General features: G+C 40.3%; 3 protein-coding genes and 1 long non-coding RNA gene across 6 annotated transcripts in view; 2 read left to right on the forward strand and 2 right to left on the reverse strand.

Moving 5' to 3' along the window:
- The first annotated feature begins 778 nt into the window (after positions 1 to 778).
- Positions 779 to 8,246, forward strand: tmem106ba (transmembrane protein 106Ba). 2 transcript variants are annotated; one of them, XM_020615580.1, is made up of 8 exons: positions 779 to 914; positions 2,310 to 2,520; positions 3,414 to 3,477; positions 3,599 to 3,758; positions 3,836 to 3,976; positions 5,779 to 5,828; positions 5,912 to 5,965; positions 6,940 to 8,246. In XM_020615580.1, the coding sequence occupies exons 2-8, from the start codon at positions 2,322 to 2,324 to the stop codon at positions 7,058 to 7,060; spliced, it is 789 nt and encodes a 262-aa protein (XP_020471236.1). In that variant the 5' UTR covers positions 779 to 914; positions 2,310 to 2,321; the 3' UTR covers positions 7,061 to 8,246. The 2 variants fall into 2 exon arrangements, with proteins under 2 accessions (XP_020471236.1, XP_020471237.1); XM_020615581.1 differs by lacking the exon at positions 779 to 914 and adding an exon at positions 987 to 1,354.
- Positions 8,247 to 10,513: 2,267 nt separating this feature from the next.
- LOC109968915 (uncharacterized) lies at positions 10,514 to 13,005 on the reverse strand. The gene is made up of 3 exons (XR_002276202.1): positions 12,920 to 13,005; positions 11,304 to 11,490; positions 10,514 to 11,129 (listed from the first exon to the last, which is right to left on the reverse strand). It is a non-coding gene; the product is annotated as an uncharacterized LOC109968915 (long non-coding RNA).
- Positions 12,575 to 16,401, forward strand: seraf (Schwann cell-specific EGF-like repeat autocrine factor). The gene is made up of 5 exons (XM_020615558.1): positions 12,575 to 13,278; positions 13,636 to 13,731; positions 14,554 to 14,658; positions 15,752 to 15,847; positions 16,205 to 16,401. The coding sequence occupies exons 1-5, from the start codon at positions 13,050 to 13,052 to the stop codon at positions 16,315 to 16,317; spliced, it is 639 nt and encodes a 212-aa protein (XP_020471214.1). The 5' UTR covers positions 12,575 to 13,049; the 3' UTR covers positions 16,318 to 16,401.
- A 160-nt stretch (positions 16,402 to 16,561) lies between these two features.
- The window catches only part of vwde (von Willebrand factor D and EGF domains), a 33,932-nt gene continuing 25,205 nt past the window's right edge, over positions 16,562 to 25,288 (reverse strand). For both annotated transcript variants that reach the window (XM_020615591.1, XM_020615590.1), the window contains exons 19-31: positions 24,970 to 25,107; positions 24,492 to 24,704; positions 23,910 to 24,329; positions 22,543 to 22,638; positions 22,215 to 22,310; positions 22,012 to 22,107; positions 20,649 to 20,744; positions 20,419 to 20,514; positions 19,376 to 19,471; positions 19,165 to 19,260; positions 18,715 to 18,810; positions 18,291 to 18,388; positions 16,562 to 17,302 (exon numbers count right to left, since the gene is read on the reverse strand). In XM_020615591.1, the coding sequence (XP_020471247.1) occupies positions 17,288 to 17,302; positions 18,291 to 18,388; positions 18,715 to 18,810; positions 19,165 to 19,260; positions 19,376 to 19,471; positions 20,419 to 20,514; positions 20,649 to 20,744; positions 22,012 to 22,107; positions 22,215 to 22,310; positions 22,543 to 22,638; positions 23,910 to 24,329; positions 24,492 to 24,704; positions 24,970 to 25,107 (1,652 nt within the window). In that variant the 3' untranslated portion in view covers positions 16,562 to 17,287. The remainder of the gene's footprint in view (positions 17,303 to 18,290; positions 18,389 to 18,714; positions 18,811 to 19,164; positions 19,261 to 19,375; positions 19,472 to 20,418; positions 20,515 to 20,648; positions 20,745 to 22,011; positions 22,108 to 22,214; positions 22,311 to 22,542; positions 22,639 to 23,909; positions 24,330 to 24,491; positions 24,705 to 24,969; positions 25,108 to 25,288) is intronic.

The following is a 25,288-nucleotide window of genomic DNA, read 5'->3' on the forward strand; positions in this document are numbered from 1 at the left end:
TAACACACCTGCTCCTCCTTCACACCTGAGACCTTGTACCACTAACGAGTCACATGACACCAGGGAGGGAAGACGGCTACTTGGGCCCCATTTGGCCATTATCACTTAGGGGTGTACTCACTTTTGTTGCCAGCAGTTTAGACATTAATGGCTGTGTGTTGCGTTATTTTGAGGGGACAGCACATTTACACTGTTATACAAGCTGTAGACTCACTACTTTACATTGTAGCCAAGTGTCATTTCGTCAGTGTTGTCACATGAAAAGATATACTTAAATATTTACAAGATGTGAGGGGGTGTACTCACTTCTGTGGTATACTGTACCTGCAGTATAAATTGAAGTACAATACTTTACACGCTGCCTGTGGATTTCCCACTGAGGATTAGTGGTCTTATATTTTAATTTTTCATTCATCTGGTTCTGAAAATTAACTAGCAACTATAGTTATAAAAACTGCAGTGAAGTAAAAAGTACAATATTTGCCTTGTCTAGTTTATGAAGTAGCAGAAAATGGAAATAAGTACAGATACCTCAAAACCTTAGAGTAAACGCGGGTGACTTCCACCACTTCAAAAAACTAAAAGCAGCACCTTCACTTAAAACACTTGACCTCAGGTAAATACTTGTGTATCTCTCCACCACTACTATTTCTATAGAAATTACTGGAATATGACATAGTGGCCTTATAGTCAGTTCGTGTCGTGCTCCTACAGTCTTGTTATTGTATTGTTATTGTAGTCTACCCTGTGTGCTACTGTAAATGTGTCAATCCGCATCCACGTTGGAAACGAGTCCGTCCAATGAGGAGAGCAGGGGGCGTTTCCATCGGCTTCATTGCTCATAGCTTCGTGAACCACAACAAGTCGGCGCGATACAACGAATGGCAAAACGGTCCTACTAAAACACAACACAGGTAAGACGTTAGCTAACAAAATACTAGCAATACTCTAGCTTAAAGTGTTCGGGGTATTGAATGGGCGTGGCTTCGGACTGGTTTTCAGAGCAGCCGTCTCTTTGAGCGATGTGTTTATTAAATGTCAGATTAACGTGCTGACATGAAATAACGTTTAGCCGAATATGTTGCAAAAGTCATTTAAGTCAGACTCCGTTAATGGCGTTTGCCGGTAAGAACGAAGCGGATATAAGCGTTTTCCTCCGACCAGTACGTAGTGCTCTTGTCTCCCAGCATGGCGGCCTAGGCCGTAGAGACACCACCAGACATCCTGAACGGTGTCTCTGTGCCACAGCCTGTGGTTTGACTGTGGCATTTATTATTATTTTCAGTATGTTTTCCCGTGTTTACACGGTGTTAGCAATTATCAACAACACAAACTTTGGCCTATCAAGACAGCGGTAAGAGGCATGCCTACTATTAAGATCCTTTATTTAGCTTGACGTGAGTCTACTGTACCAAGATCGTGGTATTGCATGGGGAATAGTGTCCATGCTAGGGCACCACGCAGGAAGGGACGACTCTCCAAAACACATCACTGCATGCTTCAAGTGAACCGTGACGCTCCACAACACTACTGGGATAATGTTTTGTAGACTGATGAAACACATACCAACATAAAAACATCATTCCAAAGGAGAAGTGGGGTGGAAGAAGCATGACCTGCAGCTGCTTTGCTGCCTCTGGGCCTGGGCATCTTTGAGGCAAGGTTGAATTCCCCAGTAGAAAAGAAATTGTATGAGAATTTTATATTACAATTATAGTGACCAAAATGATCACAGTTATCAATATTATCATGGTATTGTGAAATTGTTCAGAAAAGACACATGAACTGAAATATTTAATTTTTGGTATTTTATTGAAAACCACAAATCACATTAGCAGCATTACTGGGTTTACCTGCTTCATGCCCACTCTGTAAACAAGGGAATAGAAAATGCATCATCGTCATCATCATCATCATCATCATCATCATCATCATCATCATTATTATTATTATTATTCACACACACACAGTGTCAAAAGATTTTTTTAAGGTAACTACACAAGTGTATTGAAAGAACTCAAAAAATCTGTCTTATACAACTTTCAAAAATTAACAGACAATTCGTAAGAAACAAGAAAAAACTCATTAAACAGAGGTCACAGTCCAGCGTCACACTTAAAGTCCCAGCTGAAATATTTTTGAATTATTATGCACCAGTTGAAATTTTTCCTACTGTGAAATGTTTCCTGGAATCCATCCAGGTCTATTTTCACATTCAAATGGCTGTGCGGTCATGCCCTACTGGATCTACAGTGTAGGGCAGTAGCCTGCCTCTCTATTCATGCTGTATTTTGTGTTGTTGTATACAGACAACTGCAGCTATGGGCAAGTCCCAGTCACACTTGGCCAAGCACAGAGACGAGAGTCAAGATGTGCTGACGGCTGCTGGAGAGTACAGAAACAGTCAGACAGAAGAGGATGGAAAGAATGGCGATGTTTCTCAGTTCCCTTATGTGGAATTCACTGGACGTGACAGTGTGACGTGCCCCACATGTCAGGGCACCGGCAGAATCCCACGAGGTAAAATGTTCTGGATATTAGTTATTACCCAGCGAAGAGCCCCTGAAGACTTTCCCTATAACATAAAATAGTTGTGATTAAATAAACTAAAAATATTTTTTTTTTCTTAAAAGTTCAATAGTTAAAAACTTTGCTAATTTCCTTCATCAGGACTGTGTGTGGCAATTTAAGCAAACAGCACAACTTTCTATACATATAGATGTAAATGCTGCTAAACTCTGATTGGTACAAAAAACACAACTTAGATTTGTGAGAAAAGCAAGGACAAAAACAAACAAATCTCTTATGTGAAATAACCAAAAATATTCAAACTTTGACAGAAAATTGACTGTCTATAAAAATGAACAACATGCCACCTCTTCCTGCCACTATGCAAACAGGAAGCCAAAATATTGTGAACACGGGGGCAGCCATCTTGCTTTTGTGACACATTTTGCAATCAGTTTCTGTGTAGTAGCTAGCAAAGGTGGAGCGGCCGCCAATCAAAGCTGTGAAATCATCTAAACACCCTTTTTTATATCCTGAAATTATTAAAGCAAACATTTAAATCAAGACCTCTTGTACACAAGTTGGCAAGTGGGCCAGGCACCTACATGTGCTGGTGGCTTGATGTAATATTGAGACACACTTACACAACTGTATCCACAGATCCTGTAATATGATGATAGGAATCTACAAGATCAATCTATAAAGATTACAGTCTATTACTTATTTGGTTGTTTGTATTGTTGGATAAAGAATAAACCAGTCACTGTTAATATATCTAATTTATAATGGGGAAAACTCAGCTTGTTCAGGACTGGGTTCCACAGCAGAGTTGCATAATGCAAACCTCAGAACATAATCTTTCCTCAGTGCAACAGTAAAATGATACAGCTTTCCTTCTACACCAGGTCAAGAGAATCAGCTCGTGGCCCTGATCCCATACAGCGACCAAAGGCTCAGGCCAAGCAGGACGTGAGTCAGCACACAGCTCTTTTTTTATACATGATGGAAAACCGAGTTGGCTGTTTTATGAAGAAACTATAGCATGGCAGATTTTGAACTTATCAGCAAAAAAAATTTCCCTCTCTTGCAGAAAGCTGTATGTCACCATATCTGTTGTCCTTTGCCTGCTGCTGTGTGGCCTGGCCGTTTTCTTCCTATTCCCTCGCTCCATTGATCTCTCCTATGTGGGAGTGAAGTCGGCCTATGTCTCCTATGACCAGGAAAAACGAATTGTCTATCTAAACATTACAGTAAGATTATGTAGCTATGCTTCTCTCAAACTGCAGGAGAATGTCAAAATTTTAACCTTTTAACCTCTCCCATCCAGAGCACTCTGAACATCACCAATAACAACTACTACACCATATCTGTGACCAACATCACAGCGCAAGTGCAGTACTCTAAGACGGTGATAGGCAAGGCCAAGTTTAACAACAGCACAGTGATCCTTATGCTGGATGAACAGCAGGTAGGTCCAAGTACTTCTTGCTGTACACAAAGAAAAACTACACAGAGATTTGGCAGTTCTAAATTCATGTCTGGTAAGAAAATAACTTCCAGTGTTTCCCATACATTGATTTATTCGTGTGAGTTGCCATAATATCAACATTGACCACCACATATTGATTTAAAATAGGATCAATCTTATTTCAATGTAGCACTGTGCGTAGCGCATGTAGCCCCTCCGTGCCCCGCTCTATTTCTCTCTCACACACGACAACCATGACAATGAACTGTTTGTGAACAGTTCCTCCTCTCTGTGTCTGTTATTTAACACAACGCTGTCAATCACGGAGATCAACTCTTCTAATATGTTATTAGCAACTTAGTAAGAATACAGCTAATTTCAGAATATAGCTGTTGACAAGGTCAGCACGCTGTATATAGCATGTATATGAACTGTTCTGCAAATGGATAAAGTTGATGCCATTTCATAAACTCTGACACTGAATGTTTGGCCCTCAGTCCAGGAAAATATACAAAAACAAGTGGGAAAGCTGATCAGTCCAACCAGTGTGATTACTGATCCGACTGATTCATTTCAAATATTTATTGGTTTCTACCACTGCTGCTGAAGCAGCAACGCAGGGTCAGGAAGAGAGAGAGCTGAAGAGAGAGGCAGGAGGAGGGCAGCAGCCAACATGCTGCTTCTTTGGGAGAGCTAGTGCAGAAGGGACATGTCAGATTACAGTACTTTCCGGACTATAAGCCGCTACTTTTTTCGCTTCGTGCACACACCCTCATCATGGACAACACACGACGAAATGCATATGATGCAGCTTTCAAGTTACAGGCGATCGATCTGGCTGTCGAAATATCATGTTAGAACGTGGACACGGCTATGTACAACGTTTGGTCGTCTTAAATTTAGTGGGTGCGGCTTATAGTCCGGAAATTATGGTAACAGCACTGTAGCATTACTATATAATTTTTTTTTTTTAATGGAAGAATGTCATTCTATGGGAAACGGTGAATTAATTTTTCTAGGCAAGACGGTGTAGAATGCACTGAACCTCTGGTCCACTTTCATTGTAACTGCTGAAAAATGATACTTGTACTTCTGCCAAATTCACACTTCAAACCAATGTTTTAAGCCCCAATAAAGCCTCATTGTCTTTAAGTCTTGTGATATTGTAAACCTTGGTACTACTTTGCACTACTGACCATTGATTAAACAGAATTTAGGGCAAACATATCAAAGTACATTAGGATCTAGGGCTGCATGATTAATCATTTTGTGAGCATGATTTAGTTTCTTGTGTGATCTCAGCCTCCCATGACAATGATTCTCCAATTTTTGCATTAGCAGGGAGATGCCTTGCAACAAACCGAGCACTCCCCTCACTAGGCTGCGTTCACTCATAGCAGGAATAGTAGGAATGTGTTACATCTCATGATGAGTTTTAGACTGACTCAAAAACTAATCCAACATATTTGACATTGTGAAAGATATTCTGTGCCCTCCTGCAACTATTTTTTAAAGGTTGCCCTGCCTGCCCTGTGCACCTAGTTCTGAATAGCAGTTGAAGTGGAAATGAATCACTTTGTGGTTATTAGTTCCAGTTACTGGTTAACGCAGCATAGCGAGGAAAAGGGAGCGCTTGGTTTGATGCAAGGGATCTCACTCAGCATTATTGTCATGAGAGACTGAAATCGCACAGAGATCTAAATCACACTCACAAAATGATTAATCATGCAGCCCTATTAGGTTCCATTTAATTAGCAGTAATGTGTAATATGTTCATGTCTAATATTGTTTGTTTATTGCAGATTGACTACACAGTTCCCACCATCATTGCAGATGAGATAAATTATATGTTGTAAGTGCCTTACAAAATATCCTGCAAATTGTACTCTCTACAGGTCATCTCTTTTTAATCTTCAGTTTCTTGTTTTCTTGCAGCGACTACTGCACCTTGCCAACAATAAAAGTTCACAACATAGTGGTCATAGTGCAGTAAGTATGGCTTATCCTGTAAGTTGTCATAAGAGACATGGCTGAGCTTCTCAACATCTTTGCTTCAACATCTGCAAACACATACTGAAGAGCTGCCAGGAAAAAAGAAAAACATCCTTCTGCTGTGGACTACTTACTGTTCATATTTGATGCTGACTTAAAAGCAGACCTTAAATTTAGCAATGCAAACATTTCTCTGGGCAGAAACAAGTTTATTAGCTGACTTAATCCTCTGCCATAAAAGCCAAATAACAGCTTTCTAGCCAATTATCATTAGACTAGATTTTAGTGGAAATGGGTAATAACCTAAAGTCTACTGTTGTAATAGAACATTTTACATCTGGATTGGAATGCCCTAAAGGCCACGTGTGAGTGTACCTGTGAGTACTTGTGTGTTACAAGCTTCAGTTGGATGCTTTTAACAGACAGACAGTGTGTTTATTCTATAAAAAGGGTGACAGAAATTGATGACAGGACTTTATTTTACAAATAAACCCAGGCTGTCTAGATATTTTGGAAGGATGAGAAAAACAGCAAAAGACCATTATTTCTACCATTGATTATAGACAAAACAAATAATTGATTAAAGTGCCAGAAGAATAGTGAAAAAATGTCTGTTATAATTTCCCACAGTCAAAGGTCTTCAAATGTTTTGGCCCACCAGCAGTCTAAACCCAAAGACCAAGGTCATGATTTCACAATGATATCACAAATTAATGTGAAAAAGCTAATATAATTTTATATATTTATTCACAGTCACCACCGGTGCTTCCTGGGATCTACATATTTAGATTTAAATCCAAAGGTTCTGCCCCACAGAAATATTTCTCATCTACTGAAATTAATTAAGCTGTTAAGGAGCAGCAGTTTCTCATCCACTTTTCCCACCCACACTGCCCACACCAGCCTGAACAATTCATCTCTTCTCACCTTCATGTCTGATGCGTGGTCGCTGATTCTGGTTATTTTTTTAGGGTGACGGTGACAACAACATACTTTGGCCATGCGGAGCAGGTCTCCCAGGAAATGTACCAGTATGTGGACTGTGGAGGAAACACCACCACCATGCACGGGCATGTGCAGGTCTACCAATAAGGCGAGCAAGTGAGCCTGGGCATTGGATCCAGCTGTAACCGAGGTTCTCACAGAGGTTGACTGGGCTGATGTGCACATAGGAAATCTTTGACGTTGGAATAATGGACAGGGATATCTCATTTCTTAAGTCAATCACACTGGCTCATCCATTCCTAAATACCCAACCACTTTCTTCCTTTTACATTACAAATGTTATATTTAGGATGAATATTTTGCTATAAAACCTCTGCTTATGGTGGGTTACTTGTCAAACAGGCTGATAAAAGCAGACAAACTTACCTGCTACAGTCAGAATTTTGCAGGATTTGCCTCAAGGATTGTGGTCATTGTTGACCCTGGTGCCAACAAAATAGATAGATACAACTTAATTCACATTCTGAAAGCCATTCTCATCATGTGTATACTCTTCAGCAATTAAATTAATGAAAGCAATAGTTTCAGATACAGTGCACTTTAGTCTGATCCTTAAATTAATAAGTATGCTGTACGAGTACAGTGGGAATGGTGCAACTGCTACTGCCCCTACTATCCTACACCGCTTTTAAATACGTTTAATAAAAACACATTAACTAGGCTGTGACAGGTGCATGATTTTTTGACAGTAAAAACCACTGAGCAGTTTCTAACCACTTCTCATCCCCACCCTTTTCATTTCTTTGTAATTGGTTTCTTGAAATATAATTCTTGATATTGAGAGGTAGTGTAAAATGGATGCTGTCTTATGTCATTTTTTTGGAGAGGTTTTGTTTGCTTGTTTTTTTGCTCCAAGTTCTTTATTTTCTGAGAAAAGGTTCTATACAACTTGGGTGACTTAAAAGTAAGTATGAAGACAATTACATCAACATTTTATAAAAAAAACAAATTGAATCAATTTTTGGCATAACAAACAAATACTGTGAAAAACAGTGTTTAAGTTTAAAATATGTACTTTCTTTCTGATTTGTTTCATCACACCTGTCAAGAATGAGGACTTGTTTGTAACTTTTTTTCCTTATAATGTTGTCCTATTTTTGTGAGCTCTGATGTCATTGCTATTTTAATCCACTCTGCATCTTGAACTTGTATTATAAGTTGTCTTGAAAGTATGATGTCCTTTTGTCACTTTTACTGCATAGTGTCATTTTGGATTGGCAACTGACCAGATGTGTCTTCTTGAATGCTTGAACACAACATGGGCTGTATAAGGTTGAATTGCTTTTGTCTGCCTATAATACATAAATGCCCAACTTTTATTTAAAGTTCAGTTCTGATCAAAGGCTTTCTTTTGTGATCACGCAGGGAAGATATTTTTCTGACATTTTGTACTATTACTACACAGTCATCATTAAAAAAAGTGTAATCTGTGATTCAGCCCTTCTTGATATTTGATGACAATGTAGATATGAATACCGTTCTGTTACTACCTAACATCTACACATTTACACAGTGGTTTTGTGTTTTTCATGCATGAATCTAAAAATAAAATGACTCATTTTGAAGGTTTTCCCCCCATTGATGTCCTTGTAATAATGTCTGTACACACTGGGTGGTGCTAAACTACAGTATCTCACAGCTCTGCTGACCATCTCAAAACTGTTAGTGAACAATTTATTTCACTCCTGCCTAAGTACATTCATATATAGTTTTATATTAATGTGGTAATTAAAATAATGCTTCGCTGAAGTCGGACATATACCTCCAAAAATCAAACTGTTATTAGGGCACAACATAGTTTAGTCTATAAAATATCCAAAAATTGTAAAAAAAAAAAATCTATTGTGGTTTCCCAGAGCCCAAAATAACATCTTTAAATGTTTTGTTTATGCTTTTTGCACTGACCTATAAATTGTTTCAACTCTAGATTATTGCCCCCAAGTGCAGCCAAATGTTTTTACAACTGTAATGGTGAAATCAGTAGAACGTCACATTTTAGGCAGACTTAACAAACGAGATACCGACAAGTCTTTCTTTTCTTAGAGCCTTGCCGGTAGGAGCACTAAAATGGAAATTTGTCTTAAGGGTGGTACATGGGAAATAGTGACTGTGCAGCCAGTTATTGTCGAGGTAGGTGGCTCTGAAACAATCTACTGAATAAATGGCAAGACCAGCTCAATGACCAACATCAACATCCACTGGTTCCATCACACACACACACACACACAAAAAAAACACCGCTCTCCAATGCAAAATAATATATATGTGGTCCAACAAATAACCACAAAGCCAGAACAAACAAAACTATCTGATTAGACTTTTTGGTCTGGTTATATTTATAAGACTACAGTTTGTTTCATATTGTTAAATATCACTAACAAAGTTTCCATCCATATGTAAAAATTATGCAACGATAACATTTTGTTCCCAGAATCTTATTTTTCTGTTGATTACCTGCAATACCTTGTCCTGGTTGTACTGTACTGTATGTCACTGTGCTACTCAGTACAGGCTCCTTGTTGGGGCTAGAAACACACACTGTCTCCTGTGTATCACGGTATGTTCACATCTGTTGCATTCGTTAAAGACCCAGTTCATTTCCTGACTGAGATCCAGGTCAGTGGTTTGGACCAGAGCTACACTAGAATACGTGTCCTAACAGTAAAAGTACAACACAAACAGTTAAGTATGTGTTCCCTTAGTTTGAGCCATTCTGCTTGCACAATTTGAATAAGGTGCATATACTGTATATTGGTTAAAATGTAAGTAAGTGACACAATATGCTGTACACTGACAGTGCATTCATTTTAAACTATTTTAAATTTGTAGGGTACCATTGTTATATTTGACATAATTTCATTTTGTTCTGGATTGTTACAAGACTTATTCTGCCTCCACACTTTTTAACTTAGGCATCCTCATACAACATGCTTAATCTAAAACCCAAAAATTGGCTGATGTGGCATAACCAGTGTGAGAATTAAAATTTCTAGTATTTGTCATTTATGTATGTATCTTCCAAAATTCTGACTGTCATTAACATTCAGTTATTTTCTTGTGTCATTTGCTTTTAGACAATTTATCACACAGCTGTTATTTCTACCTTTGATACCAAAATCATTTATAACTAACCTCTGATGACCATCATTACGGTGTTTTCCTGCCCTTCACTACATACTAGATGTTAAATCCCAACCCCAGCTAATAATAAATGCTTCAAGTACAGTACATTAATGAGCATATGTTTTAGTCAAATAATTGTGTCTATAATTCACCACCACCCAGTCTAAAGTTCACCATTTGTTTGGCTCTACACTAGAAGTCACAAAACTGGATTATCTCAGTCTAAGCTGTCCAGACAATGAGAACCACTTTCAAAGCTTTGTCTTTCTGCCACGACTGGACTCACCAATGTACAACACACCGGCTCTGGAATCGGTGTTTGCTGTTGCAGTCGGCGCCAGAGATGAACTGTCTGATTTTTATTTCAGACACAGGGGCCACAATGAATGAGCAGCAGAGATGATTTAAAGTCTTGTTTATTGGTTCTTAGTTGAAACTGAATCTGCCACCTCAGAGTTTCAGGTTGAATTTGTTTGCAAACATACAGAGGTTAGTATTTGTGCCTGAACAGTTACAGACTACTTCCTTTCATGGAAAAATGACTTGAGTACCTTTTGGAGCAAAAGCAAACAAAACTCTATGGACTACTACTACTTTACTTTTAGCTCTCAGTCAGCAGGTTTAACTGTACAGAGGCCCGGCAGAGAAGCCAGCCACATCCGTTACTAATTCAGTTGTGTTATTGCCATTACAGCAGACCTTCCCCTCACCCCATAGTTCATTTAGACCCAGCACTTCCTCTCACCAGGTAAAAGGAAATGGCTTTTCCACATGTGCTCTATATGAACTCACATCTTAAAACAGGTCTTGCTTTCTGAAAATAATAAGATATATGGCTCCACAATTAAGCTGTTTCCTGTCTGTGACACTGAACTGGCTGTGGTTTCACCCTTCTTTTATGGAGCAGACACACACTACAGAACATACATTATGAACAACTAAACCTTCTGACAGTCACCCATCCATCCATTATTTACACAGCTTATCAAGGTCACCGATCCCAGTACAGCATGGACAGGTCACCAGTCTATCACTGCAATTCAGAGTAACAAGCATAAATCAAATCCATATTTTGTGTGACCACCTACTGCAACAGTTCACCTTTTAACACCTGCACACACTTTTTCCAGCATCTTGGGGAACCTACCACAGTTCTTCTGTGGATTTAGGCTGCAAGTAGGTTGTTCCAGCATCTTGGGGAACCTACAACAGTTCTTCTGTGGATTTAGGCTGCCTCTCAGTGTCTTCTGTCTCTTCATGTGATCCCAGACTGACTCCATGATGTTTAGATCAGGGCTCTGTGGAGGCCAGACCATCTCGCGCAGGGCAACTGGTTATTCTGGTTGCCTATGACAGCTCTTAATCACTCTGGCTGGATGTTTTGACTGGTCATGCTGCAGAAAAAAAATACTGGACAGATCAGATGTCTCACTGAAGGCATTTAAGGATGGATAAGAACACTGATGGATTACTGAGTAGGTCTACTGGGCACAGGCCCAGGGCCACATAGGTTTACTGGGCCAGAGCATCTGTTTGACATGACTGTTTAGTGTTGGGAAGTCAATCAAAACAACCGCAAAGATTACAAAACTACTACAAAGCAAAAAAAAAAGAGGCACAAACAAAGAAATTGAAACAAACAAAAAACTAATAAGTGACATCACGTTTGTTGTCTTCAAAACTTTGGGATCTCCACTATAATTTAAAATAAGTTCTGTGAGTGTTGAGGTTTGGCTGCACAGCAGGAGCTTGTACTGACTGACCAGCTTTTCATTTAGGATAATTACTAGTGATGTGACGTTCCGTATCGAGGCTTCGAAGCGTGTGCCGAGTAGGGGAGGGGGCGTTTCCGCGATGCGCGTATCGAGGCTTGCGTCATTCAGGTGAGGAGCTGAAGCCGTCCGAAGCCTCGCTGCCCGGCTGTACCACGTGACTGATTCAGGAAGTGGTTCGGATTTTGCCGCGAGTTTTGACAGCGATATAAACCCCTCAGTCTCCATTCAAAATGTGGGTGTTTGATGGAGAAAAAGAAATCGCCTAAGACCTGCCCCAGTGGAGAAACTGTTGTTTTTAAATAAAAACCAATGATGTGTCCCCTAAACCATAATTACTGGCCATACCTCAACATTACAAAAGCACAATCATTGTCCATACCCCAACCCCAACCACCCTCACCTCACTGTAAATAATCATTTCCATTTTCATCATTTCCAAATAATCATTTTCCATACTGCCAGTATATATGTATATACACAGTATACTGCCATCACTACAATATACATGTTTTGCATACTTCTTTATTTTGCTGACAGTTTTATTCACAGGCTTTCTGCAAAATGCCACACACTTCAAATTCATGCCAACTGATATTGTTGCATCCAGTAGATGTCCTACTAGAGCAAATGAAGCTTCAAGAAGCTTTGCGCTGGAGTGAACCAATTGGGTGAAAAGCTTCATTGCTTCATGAAGCTTCATCTGCCCATCACTAATAATTACACAGCTGCTTGTTGGCTCCCAGTGGACAACCCTGGATTGTCTTTGCAGCATTTTTTGCTTTATTTCTTAGGTCAATGCCCCTATTCTGGATGAAGAAAGAGAAGAAACTGTTCTAACTAGCTAGCTTAGCTAGCCAGGGTATAGCGTTGCTAGCGTTAGCATATCGTATAGCCTAACATTTTTAGTTAACTTTGCTAGTTAGTGTTAAAAAGTTACCGCTGTTACTCTATGAAAAGTGTTTTAAGAAAAGTCGCCATATTATCTATATATCCAAATATTAGCTCCCTGTGAGTTAGCTAGCTGCCTGTGGCCAGTTTGTAAACTTACCTCACCTGAGCCAGCCCCCCACACCAAGACACTCCCCCGGTTCTAACTTCCACCGTGTCCAACAGCGGGGGCGGCGTGGTGAAGTCTGGGTACTTTGTAAGAACCTCATCCGTCTGTGTCTGTCTACACAATGACCATGGGCTCTGTGGGTCTCGGCTCAGCGGTTCTCTTTCTTGCCTCTTTTGTCGCGCTTCTTTGCGTTTGCTCCGCGAGTTCGGACGCGCCTCGGGGCGTCGCGGTCGGGTTCGTGTTCGACCCCAGAGCGAAGTGTGACCCTCCGTGCAAACACGCAGGAATCTGCATCCGCAACAACACATGCTTCTGCTCCAAAGGCTATGAAGGAGAGACCTGCCAGTATGGTGATGTTACAAATCTTTTGCCTATGTTTAATTTGTTTGTTAATCAAGAGCCAGCCTTTGTATTTGTGTATAGTCATCTTCCTGTAGAAGAACCACTGCTTATAGAAATATAGATGGGTGACAAGTTAAAGGATCAACTCCACTTTTTAGTGAAGTGTCTCCAGAGCAGCTTCAGTGCTGTTGGAGTGACAAAACCCCTTTCTTCCAAATCAGATTGCCTCATTAAGCTCAACACACTTTGTCATAGCCTTTCAGTAACCTAGAGCTGCAGGCATCAGTCAGTGAACTGATATATCTGACATCAATAATCTTAAAATAAAGATTACCAAAATGCTGTGTGTTTTTGATTAAATACAGCCACCTGTTATCCCAAGTGTAAGAATGGAGGAGAGTGTCTTCGCCCTGGAAAATGCAGGTGTGCTCCTGGATTTGGAGGAAGATACTGTCACAAAGGTAACCGGATTTATGCGCCATGAATTGGAAATTAAATGGTGTTAGGCATGTATTCTAACCCTATTCCATACTGACGTTATGTATCTGGTATTTTTCTGAACTGTATCCATGCATTCCAGCCCACGTGTGTCCCTCTTTTACCAGACATACAGCAGAAAGACAGACAGTCAGCATTGTTCCCAGGAACAAAACTGCTCAAAGTGCAGCAGTAGTTTAGTGAGCTTGCAGCAAAAAAGATGAGTCAGTCATGTTTTTTGACAAGAGGTCAAAATTCCAGCAACCTGTACAACAAAGAACAACTTTTATGTGTGAGAAATAAGCTGGATCAAAACTAAATTAATGGGTTATGTGTTTCTCCAATTAGAATTACACGGCTATATGTTCAGCATTTAGAACAGTGTTTCTCAACCTTAGGGTCGAGACTCCTACAACCTATATCTGAAGAGTTGCAAGACAACGACTTAGACAGGAACCAAGAAGTAAAACACACAAAATGATTGTTTGTAATATTTGCCTTTATATAGGGGTACATAATATGTAACTGAAGTTGAGGGATCATAATTGATGTATCCAGCCCTAAAGGTTGGGAAGTACTGGCTCATGCAATCATACAGAGTGATAACATTACAGAGAATGTTATTAAATCATTAAATTGAGTATTTTGGTGTTTAGTCAAAATTATATACAGGAGGACTCACCTTAAAGAATTAGGAATGAAGGCTGAGTTAAATATTTCCAATTCTATACTGCCAACAATAATTAAAGATAGATAAAACTATCTCATCTAACATCGCAGAGGTGATTTGTATCTGTTTCTTGCAGTGACATGTGATGGAGGATGTTGGAACGGAGGGGAATGCATCGCTGTCAATGGAGTGGTCAAGTGCATCTGCCCCTCAAGCTGGACTGGCTCAAAATGCCAGGAGGGTATGTTTAAAGTCATGTCCGATTACCCTATTAACACCATAGGTCAAAGTCACCAAATGGGAGTCTCAGCTGGAGGTAGCTGCAGCTAGTCATCAGCAGCAGCCGACACACTGAGCCCATGGTCGGCTGTTGGCCACCGCCGGGGACCAGCGGTGGCTTTTTGGCCGATTTGACATCAGCGGTTAGGCCTTGTCATTGAGAGAGATGGCACTCTGATTGGCTGTTGATCTGAGCAAATCAATGCAGGAGAACGTTTCAGGAAAGCCTCCTTAGCCTGTTGCTGTAATATCCATTATTTCACACATTTTCTGATTTCTACTTGTTTTTCACCTTCAGCTATAAACAGCAGCTGTTTGGAATGAGAGGTGTTTTGTTTATAACTTATACTTCTGCAGTCTTGTGGAGCAGTGGTTAATACTGCTGCCTCACACCAAGAAAGTTCCAGGTTCGAACTCGGTGCCTTTCTGTGTGGAGTTTGCATGCATGGGTTCTCTTCAGGTATTCCGGCTTCTTCTTAAAGACATGCAGCTAGTTAAGATAATTGGCGACCTGTCCAGGGTGTACCCTGCCTCTTACCCACTGTCAGCTGGGATTGGCTCCAGCCCCCCCCAAAACCCTCTTCAGGATAAGCGGCATAGATAAGGGATGGACTTCTGCAGTCTAGCGATACTTCTTTCCCTTTCTGAATGGCAAATACAGATACCGCCAACTGCTGGTGGATGACTTATTTCTGTCACGCAGATGCAGAAGGTGCATGCTCGTTGGCTGTAGGCTGTGCGGTGTGTCACTTTTTCAACCCAAATGGCCAGGGACAAAGCAGACGTGAGGCGACACAGAGGTCTGCCTTCGCTAGTTCTTACATTTAATTTTTACAGCTTCTGCGTGACTAATAAGACACCCTTGGCAGTAAATTGCAGTTTATTTTTGACTTACAAATATGTCTGAAGGGGCAGAGTTGCTTTGAAGACTGAGTGTGGATTGAGGTGTAGTTGCCAGAGCAAAAGAATCATTTTCTCTCATGTGTAACCTACTGTTAAAGCTCAGTTCTGCTTCCTGGCACGCTGAGAATGTGTCTCTATGGTTTGTTCCGCAGCAATTTGTCCCCAGGGCTGCAGGAATGGGGGAATCTGTGTGGCTCCAGGAATCTGCAGCTGTCTAGAGGGATGGCTGGGCGGTGCCTGCCATGCTGGTGAGTTCAAAACAGGCCCAAAGAACAAACATTTTTATATACATCAATGTACTTATCAGGCATGATTTCTTTTCCCTCTCTTTTGTTAAAACTCAGTTCAGTTCACTTTTGGACAGACTATGTTTTAGAAGAGAGGAGTGACATTACAGATAATCAGTGTGCCAAACAGTTACAGCTGTGGGTGTTGACTGAAGGAATTTTTTTCACCTCAGTGTTTTTCCAGACGTGACAAAACCCAGACATGGAAACACTTATCACCTCTGTGGATTAATGGTGTTAGAATGTACAAACCCCTCCAGTCACAGTTCCTCTTTCACAAATGATTAACACGTTTGCGGTTGTTTCATTTGTCTGTAGCTGTGTGTGCTCAGCCCTGCCTGAATGGAGGAAAGTGCATCTCTCCCGACAAATGCCGCTGCCGCCCCCCGTTCTCTGGCCCTCGCTGCGAGGAGAGAAAAAAGTCTCACTAGTGTGACACAGCTGAGGTCACAGGTCACTGAACCCCAGCCAGGGACTTCATTCATTTTTATAAGCTAAACATTAGTAGTTTTTACATTTTTTTTTTTTTTACCTTTTTTGGATTTTTTTTTTTTTTTTTTTTTTTTTTTTTAATCAAATCTAACCTAATGACTGTCTAAATATGTTATGTACTGGACTGTAATTTGTCATGAAATGAATAAAAGAGTTAACTGCATGTCATCAGCAAAGCTCATTTTTCTTTATTTAACAGTTTAATCTGGTGATGACAGAAATGGTTCTATAAAACAGTCCCTACACAGGACTCCAAGAGATAGTCGTCACTTTGATATGTTTGGTATCAGTGTAAATGGGAACAAAGTCCAGCTGTTAAAAACAGGCCGAATAGAACATTTTAACAAAAGGAGTAAGGAAAAATACACAAGTAGAATTTCTGTTAAACTGCAACATACTCATATTGATGTCTTCAGTCTAAAATGAGTTTTAGATGTGTACCATCTAAATCGGGCGCAATTAAGAAGCACACTTGCATTTATTTTAAGAAAAAGTGCACATCTGTTTGGTAAATGTTAGACAAGTAGAATTTGGCTGAACTGGAAAAACTAAAAGCCTGCTGGTAATAACCTACAGCTCATGGATGAATTATTATTGAAATTGATTCATTTGTCACTTATTTTACATAATACTGTGCAGCAACACTCATACATCTGTATAGTCTCTACTGGTGCATTTATCAGATGTGTGTTGCCTCGAGCTTTGAGGTAGTGATATACAGGGACAAAAAGACAAGTGCAATACATCAGGTCCCCTCCGTTAGCATTCCAATGTGCACAGGGCAAAAAAAAAAAAAACCACGCTAATATCCACCAACACACACGTACACAAACACATTCTCATACACACAGCTTATGGTGCACTCTTCTTTGCTTTGTACATTCTGTAGCTTCTTTCATCCCTTTTCCTTTATGCCAGTGATGCCTGTGAAAGTAAACAAATTCAATAAAATTTGATTTTACATACATTATTCAACATATTCAAGGTGAAGGACACCTTGATCCTTCATGTGTTATGTTTCTTGAACACACTTTTGTATTATATTCAGGTCACAGAGCTCAGCTTCCATTTCTCTGAAAAAAAAATAAGTCAGCGATGTTTGCAAAACCTAGAGGGGCGTTTAAAATAACTCGTCACTCTTTGCAAGGGATTTTAAGAATCCTCAAAAGGGCTTTTTCCATTATAGGACCCTACTGAAACGTTTTCTGTATGTTTCCACTGTGGCGCACCCATTTTGAAGGTCTGGGAGCTAAGTTCTGCCACCTCTCAGGTGGGTGTACTAAAATCAAGTTCCAGGAACATGAGGGGTAGTGGGTGTATGCGGCCAGAGCAGTCACCCCGTATTAGTCAAGTATCAGCTCCTCACACCTCAATCATTAGCATTACAAGCACTGTGTCTAAAGAGGCACTTATACAGGTTTAGAAGTAAAACAAGGACTTCAGTGACTGATGACCTCACATTTCTGTGTTCTGCTTGTTCAACAGCTGTTTGATAAACTGCTTTACCAGTCTCAGTTACTGGCTGATTGTTGCACTGTAGAGGGATCCTTCATGTTGTCTCTTCTGCAGGTTGTGCAGCCCTTCCATCCTCCAAACAGAGACCCACTCAGTGAAAACACAGTGGAAAAACAAAGCAGGACGGTTTGCATGCCATCCGCCTCATGATGAAACATATTTTTACCCCCTTTCTCAAGCTGTAGTTCTGTTGAACAATCCTCTGGGGTTTTCAGACACCACCAGGTAGGCCTATTTATCTTTCAGAGAAATGGATACTTCTCAAATGTCATGCTAATAAATGAGGCAGAAACTGTGGCAAGGAGAGCTTCAGAGCCTCATTAGCCATGCTTAGTACATTTCCCACTGATCTACACACAGTCATGTAGTGTATGGGAGCTGTGATCACACTTCTCACTTTAATTGCGCAGGTGAGACCTTTGTAGCCTTTCCGACAGTGGCAGTAGTCAGGCAGCACACACCTCCCTCCGTTCAGGCAGCGCTGTTTACAAACCGCTGAAGAGAAATTCAATATAACGGGATGTTTATTTTTAACAAATCAGGTCTTATTTTTATATTTCCTGTGATCAAATGAGAAAAATCTAAACAAAACCAAAAAAATGAGACATGATAGCAGTGTAAACACTCGTGTTTTAAATAAGTAAAAACTGTATTTTATATACATTGGTCAGTTTCTCCTGACAAACTGGAAAATAGTAAAATCTAAATTTGATTCACTAACGGTCGGTACTGTATATTTTGGCTAGAATGTACCTAAGGTGAAAAACTGAAGCATTATTGCAGGATATTAGTGTACAGCAGTTGTATCACAGCAGACTCACGCGTTTGACACTGAAGGCCTTCCCAGCCAACGGGACACTGGCAGGTGTTTGGTCCCACACACTCACCACCATTTTTACACTTTTGCAGACAGACAGCTACAGAGGGAACCAAGAGGAAGACATAGCAGTTTGCCAAATATTTCAGCACAGACCCCATCACACTGCATCCCTGACATGGACACAGCTCCAAAGAGCCTAGACAATAAAAATGTGTAACTGTCCAAATACTTACAATCTGGACTGTAAACATGTGTATTATATATTAAGGCAAAAAGGGTCAAAATGTCATTTTCTTTGACTTTCCAACTACAGTACCTCCTGTGCTGTGAGAAGACATCATATAACAACCATACTCAGTGTTAAACCTGTTCATTTGTGGGGAATGGGATGCTTTAATTTTTGGTAGCCTAATTTTCTGATTGTGTATGAATTAAAGATGGAGTCACTCACGTATGTTACACCTCCTCCCTCTCCATCCAGATGCACAGGAGCATATGTTGGGTCCTACACACTTGCCTTTGTTCATGCACACTGGCTCACACACACCTGGAACACATTTATTTACAAAGTGAATCACCATATTTTGAATTATTAGCTGCCAGTGGCATTGCTGCATTACTCCAAATAGGCCTGCATTCAGCCATACAGGCAGCGAACTTACTCTTTTGACACCTTTTTCCTGTGTAGCCTTCAGGGCAGGAGCACACATTGTTCCTCATACACTGACCTCCATTCTTACAAGGAGGACTGCACACAGCTGCAACGTACAAGAATCTTCAACTGTGAGAATATCAGGAGACACTGCGCAAATGACTAGTAGAAAAGCAGATCTTAGTTAACAGTGACCACTAAAAGAAATACTGATATTACCTCTAATCACTTAATCACTTGTGGATTTATGTCAAACAGGATGTATGAAAGTCTGAAACGTCACGCTGAAATGGAAAGAATGCAAAAGGAAAACTACACAGGCTACAGTTCTCAGTCATCCTAGCCTGATGCTCTAAGCTTGGTATTTACAAAGGGAAAAGCCCTTTAGCTAGGTCACAGCCTGTCTACTGTACCTGGACCTGACCTCTCTGTGTAGAGAGAAAGTGAACCTGCCTGCAGGAATCAGTGACCAATCACCATGCTGTTAATAAAAACAAGCCCGCAGTCCTGCAACTAATTCTTTAATATTTTTAAAAGTATGCAGACATTTTTGTGTTAAAAATGACCTGTATTTTTTAACAACATAAAAATATTGATTTTGAATTTAATTCTTAATTCAGCTGGTGAACCTCTGTGGGACACCCAGACTAATGACATTCTTGTGGGTTTTACAGTGTTTAAAGTCTGGTGGCCTACAACATTTAAAAACATGATGCTTTCAAACAGATAATTCATTTGCCAGAAAGATTGTCTTAAAAAGATGCAGTAACAATACTTAGAATCTGTTTTTATGCAACTATGGAAAGGGATCTCCATCCACCAGAAATGGACTAATTATACTGGCATTAATTTAAAAAGCCAAAATCGGCAGGTCAGTGTTCCACATTAGCCCTGATTGCCAGTGTTTTGTTGTTTAAGAAGCCACCTAAAAAAATCCTTCTTTTATTATCTAGTGGCTGAAATTGAGAAATGACCAAATTCTTCTTTCTCTGAGGCAGAACAGCAGAGCAGTAAAATGTCTCACTGTATATTAATATCACATCACAGTCATACCAATTTGACACTGAGAGCCATAGAAGCCACTGGGACAGGTACAGATGTTGGGTTTAGTGCATGTTCCTCCATTCAGACAAACAGGGTCACAGAGAGCTGTAGAGGGTACAACAACTTACAGTGAGATCTAGCATATATAATATGTGTAATCAAAGCTTTTCTTTTAAACCTACGGTATATAAAAGCTTGCACATTTTGCTGTGTCAGGTGTAGGATTTATTTTGCTGTACCTGAGTGACATGTTGGTCCGTACCAGCCAGGTTTGCATTCACAGACATCAGGAGAAACACACTCGCCTCCATTTTCACAGTGCCTGTTACACACCACTGAGACATGTAAATGATTATCACAGACAATTCAAAATGAAAGGATAAAAACTTGATGAAATGAATCTAAGGAAAATTTCAGCATCACTGAAGGTTAGACCTGATACATAACATCCACACTGCTGATTTACAGGTGAACTCTGAGATGTGTCAGCACTTGTTTCATCTCAGTGCTTCAATTTAAAATGAACAGTGACTGAGATTTAGGTGCTGATGTTCAGCTACAGGTTGGGTGAACTGTATAGCACTCATAGAACTGGTTATACATAATTCCCAAATTTGAGGACAGGGCACTAAGGCAATGTTCCAAAACATACTGTATGAGCAAGCAAAATTAGACATTTTTTATGGCCAAAGATGGGGATTTTCCTGACTGACCATGCTCGTGTGTTTTACTGCTGATGGAAAAAAGCCTCTGAAAGCAAGGGGCTACCAACTTCTGTGGTTTGTCACTGACTGCAAAAATATAAAATATGTTTACTTATAGCTGAATTTGTCCAGTTATTTTTGGTCTTCTGAAATTGGCAAATACATAGCTCTTACAAATGGCTCAACTGATTTTCATTTTAATGTTCCCAAATAAGGGAATAGTTTGACTTTGGGAAATACGCTATGATTTGTTTTCTTGCAAAAAGTTAGATGAGTGTCTGATCAGCTTAGCATAAAGACTGGAATCAGGAGGAAACAATGAGTCTTACTTTGTCCAAAGCTAAAAACAATCTGCCTACCAGCATCTGTGAAGCTTGCTAATCAACACGTTATGTGTCATTTGTTCAGTCTGTAAAACTGGCAGCCTCGCGCTGATGACAAGACTCCAGGAAGTTACTGCTCCCATCTAAAAAACAGCATGTCATTTTTACACTTTTGTTGATGTACATCAAACAAACCGTGGCATGTTAATTAGTGAACTTGGAAGACAGAATTTGGAACTGTGGTTAGCCATTATCCCTAGATTCCAGTTTGTGTGCTAAGCTAAGCTAAACAGCTGCTGGCTGAAGCTTCATATTTAGCATATAGACATGAAAGTCTTTCCAGCTTCTAATATCACAAAATGTTGAACTATTCCTTTAAAGTCAATACTTAAAACTCAGTCATTGTTTAATTTTAAATTCAATGTCCTGAATACAAAGTCAATAAAAAAAGAATGTATCACTACCACACTGTTCAGACTGCAACTTAATGTTATTTGTATTATCTCAATACAAACTGTAAACACATCACTAAGTTTTCAGTGCCATCCAGTCAAAGTACATAAACCACATCTCACTGATTTCACATCTGGGTCCCACGTAGCCATAAGGGCAGGTACACAGGTTTCTGGCCAGACAGGTGCCTCCATGCTGACAAGGTGGCTTGCAGTTTGCTACACACCAGCACAGGGTTTGAAGTAATGCAGAGGCATCAGTATTCTGTGAGTAGTGTGTTTGTGTGTGTTTGCATGATAGACAGGCATGAATGAGTACAGGTTACCTTCCTCACAGGTGGGCCCATCGTAGCCTGCAGGACATTCACAAACATTCGGTTTCACACATTTACCATGGTTCTTGCAGTCAGGCCGACACAAAGCTAAGAGGGAAGAAAAGTGGCAGCTGTGATGAACAATCAGTCACTGAGTTAAATGAGACAAACCCATAGAGCTGGTTTAACAGTAACGTGTCATGTCAGTGTGCTCCAAGGTTCAGTTTGTTGAAACCATGTGGTGTGTGTGGTGGTTCATTCCAGGGTGATGTGATATAACGAGCTTGGTCTCCAGCACAAAAAGAAACAAATCACACAATCAAAGGTAGCTTGTTCTCACCTATGTGACAGTCGTACCCGGTGTATCCTTCCTTGCAGGTGCAGGTGTTGGGCAAAGTGCACTCCATGTTCCTCCCACACTGATACCTGCACACAGCTGAAACAAATAATAGTAGGTTTACTTACAATAAATGTGCATACATACTCTGCATAGAGTCCATTGAAGTCAGCCAGTTTAATAAATTCACACAGTATTAATCAAAGACACTCTAACAAGTAATGACTTTATTAAGGCTACTGTCTTTTCAGCCTAGAGGATGTAGTGAGACTCAGAACAAACTGACACCACAGTTGTAGCGCTCTACTAACCACTCTTTGCCCCTCCCATCACATCCTGTTTCCTGGTGACAACATAAACAACAGATCCGTGGTTGGGACAAACTGTACAAAATACAGCCTCCAGTCTGAAGCTAGTGTTAGCTGACTAAAGAGTAGATGTGTCAGTCCAGTAGAACGCTCTGGTTACTGCTAATGTGACACAAAGCACCAGTGTTACACCAAGATCAAATTACTCCCAAATTAAAATCATATTAGTTCAATACAAAATGTCAGGGATTGAACAGCAAAGCAGAGGACACAGCATTTAAATTTAAAAAAAGATGGGTTTTTTTATTTACCCCAAAATAAGGAAAAAAATACAATCAACATCAATATCAAACAAACTGGGCCCTAAAACGAGGTCAACAAAAGATAAGGAAACTCAAAATACAGCAAACTGAACTGCACCTCAAAAAAAAAACAAAGAAAAAAAAGACTGACCTACCAAATGGGGAACATATATACTGGCTGGCCACTGAACAGACAGTCCACTAACAACTATTTTTCTTTAGCTGTATAAGACATAACTTGACAAATAAAGTTTTAACATAAACTACAAACAAATAACCAAATTATTTATTATTTATTTACCCTTTCTCTCTCACCTAGTACTGAATGCCATATCATTTAGGAAACTAAAATAGAATAAAACGTTTTGTAACAGTAAAATAATGACCATGATAGGTCGCTAATTTTACCAAAACAAACACGTTAGCTTTAGGTGTTAACATATCCAGAAGGAAGAACATCACATCTGAATCAAATCTGAGTCCTTTGGTTGCTTTTAACCCTCTTTCTTTGCAAAAGAATGCAGCTCTCACAAAATGACATAATCACAGGCCCAAAGATGTTTTTGTCTCACACTGTGGGCATGTTACTTGCCTTTTTACATACATAGTGAACGGTTCTCTTCCTTTTAACCTAAGCAAACATACAGCAGATAATACTAATAGCAAATTTTCGCCTGGCACTGCCTCTTTGTGCTGGCCAACATATTCCTGTACCATTACTCAACATCCACTGTTGTGAAGGAATCATAAGACTCACTACCTTTACATGTGACTCCATCCCCAGTGTAGCCAAATGGGCAGCGTCCACAGCTAAAGGACCCGGTTTCAGTTGGTTCACAGGGAACATCAGGGAAGCAAGGAGAGTCAGCACAGGTCACATGGTCAGATGGTGACCCCAATTTGACCCTGGTGGTGAGGTGCGGGGTCAGCTCCACACCACTGGGTTGACCTCTATAGACAGTTGGGGGAAAGACTCTGGTTGCAGTTTGATTCAGTGGGGTTGCTATGATCTTTCTGTCAATGGAAGAAACTCTCCTGATAGTCGAGAAGGTGGCGTCCGGTCTAGTCATCCTGTCAGGGGGTCGTCTGGGTGAGGTGAGAGACAACGAAGACGAGGAGGAGATGGGGGTCATTTTCTTGATGGAATTTGATTTCGTGATGGGAATATCTGCTCCCTGACCTGTAAGACACTGCAAGTTAGAGGACATGACAAAAAACAATTATATTGACTATAACATTTCATAGCTGCACATTCCAGCGTATTCCACCCAGCATGTAACATGGTCACTGTTGTCCTTTCACCACCATCAGTGTCAAATTAAAAGCACTGCTTCACTCTCACCTGTTGCTGTGCATGTTTGTCCATTTCCATGGAGACCTGGAGGGCAAGGCCCACAGACAAAGCCTGCAGAGATATGGATGCTCTCAAAACAATGAACCCCCGGGTGACACGGCCTCCTGCTGCACGGGGAAGGGCCAGGGGGTCTGGGCCTCAGTGCATCCTGCAGTACTCTTGGTGGTGTGGTCACTGCTTTGACCAAAGAGTCATGGTTACCTTCGAAACAAAAGGATGAGAGTAATCTTTGACTATATGACAAGAAGTTTCTTATTTATGCAGAAATTCCAGGGATAGAACAACACAGATGTAAAACAGCAGAAATCAGAATAAATGAGCCAACACACTACATCCTTGAGGTTGATGGTTCTAGTGTTTTATGAGATTGTTACAATCATAACAAAAATACAGAATATTGACAACCCTATCCTGAAATAAATCAAACTCTTGATTCTTCAAATAAACTCTGAGGTAGAGGACTTACGAGTGCAGCTTTTTCCATCACCGCTGTATCCTTGTGGGCAGACTCCACAGATGAAGGAGCCCAGTGTGTTGTTACAGCCCGTTCCAGGGAAACAAGGCTGAGAGACGCACTCATCTATATCTTCTCTACATGTTTGGCCTGAAAACACATGAAGCGCCAAGAAACAGCAAGTGGAAATACTCCACAACTCCAAATATTACCAGTCAGTCAAGTGAAGGACAAAGTTTTTTCAAGGAAAATTTGTTGTTCTTTAACAAAAGTCAGAGATTTGGCCACCTTTGCTGTCAGTGATAATAACGTTGACAAGGATGCAACAGCA

The sequence above is a fragment of the Monopterus albus genome, unplaced genomic scaffold, assembly GCF_001952655.1.
Source record: "Monopterus albus unplaced genomic scaffold, M_albus_1.0 scaffold166.1, whole genome shotgun sequence".
Classification (NCBI taxonomy): Eukaryota; Metazoa; Chordata; class Actinopteri; order Synbranchiformes; family Synbranchidae; genus Monopterus; species Monopterus albus.